The sequence below is a fragment of the Mycena indigotica genome, assembly GCF_014461135.1.
Source record: "Mycena indigotica strain 171206Taipei chromosome Unknown Mind.scaff0002, whole genome shotgun sequence".
Lineage (NCBI taxonomy): Eukaryota > Fungi > Basidiomycota > Agaricomycetes > Agaricales > Mycenaceae > Mycena > Mycena indigotica.
Genome location: NW_023503001.1, coordinates 1,023,167 through 1,033,324, shown reverse-complemented (window position 1 = coordinate 1,033,324; position 10,158 = coordinate 1,023,167). Strand labels below are relative to the sequence as shown.

Below are 10,158 nucleotides of genomic sequence, written 5' to 3'. Positions count from 1 at the left end.
CGTGGCGGAACTTGGTCACCTTGACCAACGCGTCTTCAATCCGGCGAGGTCCATCAGGTCCTCGAAGTCGTCGGTGTACTGGTAGACATCCTTTGTGCCCATGTGATAGGCGGAAGTCTCCAGTTTGGAGAGAGCATGATCTTGCTCGTTCTCCTCGACGAACCGGAGTCGAAACTCGGAAACGAACGAGCCCCAGGACGGAAACGGAAACGGGGCTTTGCTTCCGTGGCGCTCCGCCCATTGCTGAGCGGGTCCTTCTGCCATAAACGACATGGCATAGCGGACGGCCTTTTCCTCACTCGCCTCTCCGTTGACCACGAAGGCCTCAGGGGCAAGGCGGGCGTAGGTGCGGACCGCGTAGAGGAACGCGCGGCCGCGTTTCCGGTCGCCGTTGAAGGTGAACGGGGGTTTGGTCGCAAGACCCATTTTGAGGCGAGGTTGATGTCGCCAAAAAGGGCTTCGGAGTCGCCCTGGACCGGAGTCGGAGTCGGAATCGACGTCTCCGGCGATGGTGTTTGGGGTCCGCCAGCATTATTAGCGGCGGCAGCGGCAGCGGAAGCCTGGTTGGTGAGTAAAGCAAGGGCCTCAGTTAGGCTATCGATTTTCGCCTCGAGTGAGTCCAGCTGGGCGTCTGCGGTAGGAGTGACTCCGGACGGCATGACGGGTGCGGGGACCACAGGAGTAGAGGAGGAGGGGACAAGTGGCAGGGGCGGTGACGAGGGCGGAACGGACTCGTACTCCGAGCCTGAGTCAGCGCCCGAACCTGGCAATCTTGTCCGGTTGATCCCGTAGAGAGTTTCTTCTGCTGTAAGGGCAATCCCGGAGGCCTGAGATCAAGGTCCTAGCAGGGGAGGATCCAAAGCGTGAACATTGGTAAGCGAATACAAATGAAGCTGACCTAGCAGGGGAGGATCCAAAGAGAAGAAACTCTAAGGGTCCGCCTGCTAGGTAGCTGACTATATACTGCTTGTCCGTAGCTGCCGCTGTCGGGCACAGAAGGCTTGGGCGGCGTCGCAGGCGAGGTCCCAGGGCGACCGTCGGGAGGGCGTTGACGGATCGGTGATTGTGCGGGCGAGATGGAGGGCCGGACCGGAGACGGAACCGGAGTCGGACCGGAATCGGAGGCGTCTCCGAGGGGCCGAAAGGGAGGTTCCCCTGACAGAATGTTTGTACTTGTCCAAGCACGGAGAGATGAATTTAAATAGTATATAGAATCCTAATCAAAATCCCAATCAATGATAGTCACAGAATCTGGTCATAATATTCCAGGCTGGAACATGTGATATATTCCAGGCCGGAATATGGAATGAAAACATGAGGCATATTGAGAATGTTCCACGGATCTGCCCAACATTTTCCGGGCTGTCATATACATGGCAGATGGTGAGAAAATTAAGAATATTCCACGGATATTCCTGTTATATTCCAGCCTAGAAAATGGAATGAATACACCCTGTAATATTCATAATATTCTCAACATATTCCAGGGCAGAATATGCTCCATTGCCCGCAGTGGGAACCCCCGCTTCGGCCTCCTTCGGACCCTCCGAACGCATCCAAGGCGCATCTGACTGGCACCCCCTCAGACGCTCCCACTGGGGGCACAGCCTATGGCGTGCCGGAACACGCGGCCTGGCCCCGTGACTGATTCCGTGCTGACCTCTGACCTACCGCGTTCCAACCGCGTTCTTGCATCTTTCAAATGGTGTTGCTACTGATATGTAAGGTACAGTCAACTACTTTTACTCATGAAAGAAACTGATGCCACGCGGTTATGGCCCCCATTCCCATTAGCCGGACACGAGATCAGCGTGACCCGATCGATCGCCGTGACGACGTGCTTCTCTTGACAAAACCACCACCTCTCGGCGTTTCTCCCGACACGCGACTGGATTTTGCCCTCCAAGACTGGACCACCAAGCGAGGGCCGCGCCGAATGACGGTGAGAGAAAGGGAGGCTGGTTACCCTTCTGCAAAGGGTGCGCCATTTTCCTCATTTTCTACATGGTTTTGACTCAAGCAGTCCCCAGACCGGCCAACCCGAATACAACCATTACTCGATGTCTATTCGCCCTCTGCCGCCATTCCTGCCCTCTCCCACTGTCATCTCCTATTCGCCATTCTCCGCAGTTTCTAGGTTAGTCTGGGTAAAAAAAAACGCCATAGCGCGCCATTGCGACCGTCGATTGGCGCAAAACGCAGACCACGGTGTCTCTAGGACTCCTTCCTTGATTCGCCTAAGTTTGGCATCGATCTGACGACTGGATCCCGACGACGACGCGGCCCAGGTTTGGCCCGCAACGGGCAAGGCCCAAACTTGCCCGTTGCGGCCCAAACGGGCCTCGCAAGCTCTTGACGACATTCGGGAGAATACGGGGGAGTGTTACCAACGTGGCCGACGCCTCTCGGCGCCCTGTGGCAGGCTGGAACGGCCACCGACGGCCAAGTTGGCGGTCTGCCCAAGAATTGCGCCCGGCGGGCCGAGAACGGGTCTGCGTGGGCTGCACAAACCAAGCGCGCTGAGTGTCTGAAATCCCGAGCAGAGCGGGGCAGTGGTTGTTTCTGCGCAGGCCGATCTCTGTTTTGCAAGGCGTGCGTCTCCCACTCGTTCTACCTGGGAATGCAGATGTGAATATCTGGGCACCACCTCCCATGCGTTATCAAGCAGGATAAGGCCGTTGGTGTCCCTTGTTGCCTGAGTGCGTAAATTCAGTGAAAAGACTTACCGTGGGCTGACCTTTTCGCACGGTGTGTTTATCACCTCCATCCCCCACGGCTCAGCCGTCTCGCGTCCCCTGAAAATTTGGCCATCAGCGCCGATCAGGCCGAACTCTGAGTCCGCTGGATGGTGTAGATGAAGGAGATTTGTCCTATGTCTAGCATGTATGGACGCCGCTCAGTCCTGTGCGGCGCGAAACCGACATACACCTTCTGCGGTGCGTCACCATCGCCCTTTCCCGTGCCGCTCCTATCTACATATCCGGCCAGTGCATCTCATATTATGCCCCCATCTTCGCAGGCAGCCGCACAAACGTGTCCTTCGTCATTGACGGCAGGCCGCCCGGCGCCGGCCGCGCGCGAGCGGCGGTGGGGGCTCCAAACTTGATAAGCGCCGCGAGCACTGCTTCATTTCCTAGCTACAACAAGCCGCGCACACTGGGGTGTACTTCACCTGGCCAACAAGGCACCTCCAACACTCCCAGCCACGAAACCGCCGTTGCACTACTGCTGACAAACACAAACATTCGCCGGCGCCGTTGTTGGACCTGCCGCGTCTTCATCGTGAGTTCGGCAATAACGGAAGCACTGGAAATCATCCCCGTTAGTGCAAAGAACGGCATCTTCCCCGACACAAGACCCTAGAACCTCCGCCACCTGCCTCTTGCTGGTGCACCCAACACGCGCCTGGACGTCGCCCTCCGACACGGAAGCGCTGGACAAAGGGGAAAATGCGGCAGCGCCTGCGTGTACCGGGGTTGTTCGTTAAGCACGTCTGGTGCGCCTTTCTGTATTACCCAACACTAACTGATGGATTCGGCGCTCTCGGAGCTGAAGGTGGGCGCAATGAAATTGGCTGCGGGCCAAAGGCCTGCGCCGAGGGAAGCTTAGACCAGGGGATGGAGGAGCTACAAGCGGTCGCGCGTGGGCAGGGTCCAAGGTGAGTCGTTCTTAGTTGTTTGGGCACCCGCTTACAGCATTGAACTCAGCCCGCATCCACGTCGGCTCAAGCCCAGGCCACAAGTATGGGCCGACGACGCGCCGGCACTGGGCAGCACGATGGAGTCAAGCGGAAGCATGAGCGCCCCACTGCAAAAGTTGCGCACTAATGCACTGGCAGATCGGGGCAGGTTTGTAACTGGCCGTAGCGCGCTACGGCCGCATCACAGAGGGGTGGGGGGACAACAGCACGGCTTGGCAGAGACGTGCGCGGCCGGAGGTTAGTGTGGATGTGAGGAATGGCTGGGATTGTCTAGAAGTCCTTTTAAGTAGTACGGACAGCCTGAATAAATATTAATGACTTGTTCTTCGGTGAAAAATAACATTTGAAACTCAGTTGATGGGATCAACATGGAGTAAAAAGGAACTGAGCTCCCTCCTTGGCCTGAGCAGCCAGCTTCCTCGCCCTTGTCTTGACGAATGGTGCTGGCCGGTTCGATCGCGAGAATGACATTGATGAGCTCGTGCTTGTCATCGACGGACTCGACACGGAGCACATGCAAAGCGAGGGGCGGATGTTTTGGGTGGTTTCGCGTTGCATGAAGTCGGAGCCTTGATCAACGCGTCTGCCAATGGCAGGTCCGTGTGCTGTGCCACTCATGGTTGGTGATTACTGAAGAGTTTTTTTTTTCGAAACTTTCAATCCATGCCACGAGGCATGACGTCATATCCTCGTCATGCGGTGAACAATAGGTGGAGACGCGGTAGGTCCGCGGTAGGTACGAGTCAAGCACGCGGCCAGCCACGCGGTCGGTCCGCGTGTTCCGGCACGCCGTAGCTTGTGCCCCCAGTGTCCGACCCACCCCCTTGGACGCTCTGACCCACCCCGACCATCGTCCACGGCCTCCTTCGCCTGCACAATCACCGATCCGTCAAGACCCTCCCAAAATATACTTCCTTGAGTTTATAAAGCTGTGTCAGAATAACATCACCCTGAGTATAGAGATTGTTCAGCCTATTATTATCAATACCACACTATAACAAGTTTGTCAGGGGAACCCCCTCCTTTGGCCCCTCGGAGACGTGTTCGATTCCGGTCCGACTCCGGTTCTGACTCCGGTCCGGCCCTCTATCTCGCCTGCACAATCACCGATCCGTCAACGCCCTCCCGACAGTCGCCCTGGGACCTCGCCTGCAATGCCGCCCAAGCCTTCTGTGCCCGACAGCGGCAGCTACGGACAAGCAGTATATAGTCAGCTCCCTAGCAGGCGGACCCTTAGAGTTTCTTCTCTTTGGATCCTCCCCTGCTAGGCCAGCTTCATTTGTATTCGCTTACCAATGTTCACGGTTTGGATCCTCCCCTGCTAGGACCTTGATCTCAGGCCTCCGGGGTTGCCCTTACAGACTCAGCAACATATTTATTTTGACAGTGCGACTTTTCCGCAACATGGCATGACTTTTCTGCATAACCCCAGTGGCTGAACTGGTTCATCACCCCAGGGCCCAATAGGCTATTATAGCATCCCCAGCCAAACCTCATTTACACATCACCAAGACTATTGACAATGGATTGACCCAAATTTCAGTCTGTCTAAGGCAGATACTGAGCCTTGGCTTACTGCCAGCTTAATTAGGTTCAATTGACAGTAAGTAGCCTGGATATCTCTTGAATTGATACAGAAATGCCTCTAATTTCAAGATTACTAGACAAGTTTTGGGGTTAATAGTAGTTATTAAACCCTGGAACTGTAGTCTGTGGACAGTGGCCTGTGCAAATTGTTATGTACTGTCATAATCTGTCACAGCTAAACAAAAATATAGAATACAGTGACTATTGTTTCTTTTCTAATAGCTTTTAAAGTTTAACCAAAAAAGGCAATCATTAATAAATGCCACATAAGTCCAAGCATGTAACTTTTTTTAAATTGCAAATGCCTTATAGAAGTAACACATATAATTTTATATTATCATGGTCAGTTACAGTCAAATCCACCGAGAAATACAGGAAAAATTGTGCTAAACGCGAAAAAATGTACACATATATGGCAGGGGGGGATATTTTCCCAAAGTGACCACCATAAAAGACCATTCGGAGTGGGACGGCCGACCATGATTATATAATCAGTGTTTTGAAACAGTGTAACACTGTCGTAACACTGTCACATACATGTTTCTGTTGCAAGCAGACTTGGCCTCCGCCAGTGGCGCTTGCAGCCTGCTCGTCGTCGCATGCCGGGGAACTACAACTGTCCCCAATGCATGACCGCACCAGGCTGCTCATTATCATTACTGCGAGCAGAGGAAAGAGAAACCCAGACCGTGATACTGTGACCGAAGACACGTGGCTCGGACACGCGACCTCCTTCTCTTCGACTCCCACTCGCTATATAGTAGTACCAGGCAACCCACTCGCCCCGGCCTCGCTGGTCACACCTCGCCTGACTTGGGCCATTTGCACGGCCACCCAGCAAGCCTCAAAATCTGTTTCATGTGGGTGGATACGCTAACTACGGTCTCCTGTCCTCAAAAGGCTCATTCTACATTGTCCAGAATTGCCTCCAAAGTTGTCGCTGGCCCTGAAAGCCACCAACCAACCTTCTACGACACGTCATCAGCAGTCTCGTCATACCCGGACAGGCGGCAGTGGTACGACTTGGAGGAACTGACCAGCGCCGTCTTGTCAGATCGAATGCACTGTCGCAGGTGTGCTGCATCTCTGCACAGTCTTAATGCATGTGTATTCACCTTCGAAGTCGTGTCTCTACGCGGCGCCGCCAGCCACAGCCAGTGGACACAAGCAGAACAAGTCGACTCCACCGCGGCACCTTCAAGTGGCTTATCCCTTTTTGGTAGCAAGAATCCGGCCTCCACGTGATCGCCGACAACCTTCTCCTTCGACAGCCATCTCACAGCCGGAACGGACTACTGCTACAGAGCCGGGTCGCGCCAGGCATTCAACTGCATCGCCAGACAGCCCAGGACCTGCAGCTGCTCAAATTCCCTCCAGCATCTCGACGCCAACACCTGCCGCCCTGGAATGTGTGCCCATTCACAACAACTGCGGGCGGGACAGCAAGCTACATGGATGGCAACAGCGACAAGACAGCGCCCCAGCAACGAATGCATGGCTGGTAACCTTCTCGTGTTCGAAGCAGCCGCGGCTTAGCCAATGCTGCGTTCTAGCCCCGCCACCCTCACGCGCTGCCAGTGTAACCCATGCTTTCCCCGCCCCGCCTTAACTCCAACCAACATGCTGCACAAAGAGACCCCACCTGGCCCGCAACCTGCAGCCTCCGAGTCGTTGCTGCACCAGTACTGCCAACATTACGGCCACGACCTGTCTCAGTATAGTAGCGCCACACAAGCTGCTGTTAGCGCAACGAGGAACGTGGTTGTCGAACTGTAAGTGGATTTTGTGAAGCTGCAGAAGCTGCTCACCATTGGTCGTCACGGTGGAAGAGATGGCCGGCACATAGGTGGTGGAGAGACACGGTTGACTATCCAATGGTGGGTCTTCTGAAAAGGATGCGGGAGCTGGCGAGAGCAGGACATGCACAAGATACAAGACAAGCCTTGTATACTATTATACTGGTTGTAGGTCAATGTAATGTAATTGTAGCAAATGGGGATTGGAGTTGATTCAGTATGCTGACTGATTGCCTTAATAGCTAATTTGTATGCCAGAACAAATGTTATCGGCCGGATCACAGATCTGAGTGCTACATTTTCTGAAAATTTTCCGTGGCAGAAAATCAGAAATCTTCTGACCCGGAAAATTTCCAGAAGATTCTCAGAAGATTGATGGAAAATTCCAAATTTTCCGTGACAGAAAAATTCTCGGAAAATCTTCAGAAGATCTTCAGAAAATTTCAAATTTTCTGTGCATTTTCTGGGGCAGAAAATACATTAATGTCCATAGTGTCTTCTACTTTACTTGACTTTGTTGTAATATCATTACTTACTTTGTTATCCCTTATTCCACTTCCATTACTTCTCGTACTATAAATACTTTGATATATTACTACGTACTTCAGTTTGTAAATTAATGTTGCTGGTCTCTATCTCCCAGCATCATCTCAACTCCGCTCTTCTCTTCTTGTCTTGTCTTGGTCAACTGGAAGCCCCGGTCACCCAAACATCCTTCTGTGGTGTTCCGCCCCCAAGTGCTCTCCAACTTTGATTCTATTTCCGACTCCAACTTTGACTCCGGTCCTTTGGTTGACATGGCCCTTAACATATACCTGCAGTGGGTAGGGCCTGACTGTGGAATAAGTTATCCCTTGTTTGTGGCATTTTACTTAGTTCAGATGTCACATATCACACTGGTTGTAAAATTTGATTTAATTTTTTCACATGTTGCCCTAAATGACACAAAATCTAAATCTAATAACTTTGGGAGATATTTTTTTGAAAAAGTTTTTTTTTTAAAAAAAAAATAACCCGAAACACTAATAGCAGCGACATCAAAAATAAAAATGGGGAGCAAATAAATTGCTCGGGGAGTCAAGCCAGCACTCATGTGTGTAGATGTGCGTTAAACCCTTCCATTTGTCCCCAGTGACAAGAGGAAACTACAAGGTTGCATAAAATAAGACTAGTACTCTGCCATGTACAGTAAAGGGCCTAGTGGAGCCCAAGCTCAATAAGGTTACATAAGTTAGTTTCTGGCTTGGCTCCAATTTTTTAATTCCTTGTCCAGCAAGGTTTTATCATAGTATAGGTATCAATCACTATCGTCAACCTCAACTGCTGGCCTTTCTAGCAGCGATTTAATGCTTATTGCCGGCATACGAAAACACTCGAATCACTCTGGTTCTATGATCCCAGATGCTCGCCAGCCCGACGATCTCATCGTGCGCGATCGGCCCGCTCGCCGTAAGATTTTCGCCATGAAAGCAGGTGAGCGCCGGCTGTTGCGCTCCGCGGCGCAGGCGCAGCACGCCGACGAGTGGCCGCGTGCCCGGCGGGGCCTTGGGCTGCACGAAGCCGCGTATGAAGACGCTGCCGGTGGACCCCACGCCGAAGACCGGCGTGAGGAACGGCGGGAACTGGTACGGCAGGCTTTCGATTGCCTGCCCAACCATTGGCAGTCCAGAGGAAGGCCCGCGAAAGAAGTGCAGGAAGCGCCGGTCGTCCGGCTCGGGCTGGCCGATGCGCCGGAACGTCCCGTAGGTCACCGCGAAGACGCCGAATTTGGCGTAGCTGCCGACCATGGATGGTGGGATTGAAGAGCTGAGGTAGAGCCGCGCGATGGCCGTGAGCTGGGCGAGGCTCTCCGCGGTGGGGAAGCGCACGGGGATCGCTTGCGACTCAAGCGGGGCATGGTGGCCGCGGATCGACCCGAGTTGCGCCGAATGCAGGCCTGCCTCGTTCTCGAAATCGTAGGGTGCGAATCCATGGAGCCGCTTGGTGAGAGAATCGTAAAACAGCCCTGAAGTCGCCCCGCGTCCCTGCCGTTGTGATGAATGCCCGACGGATATCTGGGGAAGACTTCGCGCACCATCTGGTTCATCGGGAACATATACCGTTGGCGGTGCACCTCGTCCGCGGCAAAGTCCCACCACACGATCTCGCCGTCCTCGGTGGAGAACCCCATCAGCGCGGCGGAGATGAAGTGCTCCGGCCAGTGCGACCGGCGGATCCTCTGCACGGGCGATGAGTAAAGAATATCCACCTGGATATTCTCCCGGTCCTCAACATCAACGTAGATGGCGGCGAGTTTATCGACCAGGAGCTCCCCTTGGGCTGCTCTGAGAGTCTATTCGTCAGGATTCTGGGACTAGACGCTGAAAGAACGTACCGGCGCGTCAAGCCACCAGAGAACAACGCACGTGCGCCGACCCACACGCACGGTGCGACGAATACCGTCAGCTGGGCGCCCTGCGGCTCGCCCTTCTCAACATCTACCGTTGCCACGCAACGGCGCGCAAACACGTCCCATACCGCCAGCTGCTGAAAGCCGCTCATCAGAAGCAGCCCCGTGCCCGGGATGAACACCGCCTCCGAAAAGTCCTCCAGATTGAACGCGGCTATCTCCGCCAGTTGCGGGTGGGGCGAGTCCAGGTTACACAAGATGCCTGCGGCGCGGCGGACGAGGAATTGGAGGTCTTGGGTGGACAAGACGGTCAGGTCGTCTTGGAACGATGTTACCGGTTGGTGCTGAACGAGTTCAAGGTGCGCTATGGCGGCCAGCCATATGCTGCGCTCGTCTGCAAGCGCGTGGATTCGACGGCATGTCTGTCAAAGGGTCAGGCACGGAAGCGAGGAAGGGCAAAGTGGGCACGGAGAGCAGCCGGAGCAGGTCCTGTGCATCCAAGTAGCCCATGAGGACCAGTAGAATGTCGGGTGGGAGATCCTCCACGGAGGACATCGTCGTCAGGACGGAAGGCGGTGCCACGCTGTCACGGAGCGGCGCTCAGGAAAAAACTTTGTGACGACTATTACTTAAGCCGGTCACACCACGTCAGTCGTGACCGGCTTGTTTTCGGACCCTCACCCTCG

The 10,158-nt window shown here is 54.2% G+C and overlaps 2 protein-coding genes across 2 annotated transcripts; one reads left to right on the top strand and one right to left on the bottom strand.

Annotated features, from left to right (window-relative positions):
- Window positions 1-5,912: 5,912 nt before the first annotated feature.
- Window positions 5,913-6,896, top strand: MIND_00187900 (uncharacterized protein; the record flags this gene model as incomplete). Its single annotated transcript, XM_037358787.1, has 6 exons — window positions 5,913-5,998; window positions 6,058-6,147; window positions 6,208-6,360; window positions 6,411-6,506; window positions 6,570-6,784; window positions 6,841-6,896. The coding sequence occupies 6 exons, from the start codon at window positions 5,913-5,915 to the stop codon at window positions 6,894-6,896; spliced, it is 696 nt and encodes a 231-aa protein (XP_037223882.1).
- A 1,530-nt stretch (window positions 6,897-8,426) lies between these two features.
- Window positions 8,427-10,027, bottom strand: MIND_00187800 (F-box domain-containing protein; the record flags this gene model as incomplete). The annotated part of the gene is made up of 4 exons (XM_037358786.1): window positions 8,427-9,107; window positions 9,158-9,407; window positions 9,458-9,894; window positions 9,941-10,027. The coding sequence occupies 4 exons, from the start codon at window positions 10,025-10,027 to the stop codon at window positions 8,427-8,429; spliced, it is 1,455 nt and encodes a 484-aa protein (XP_037223881.1).
- Window positions 10,028-10,158: the final 131 nt, after the last annotated feature.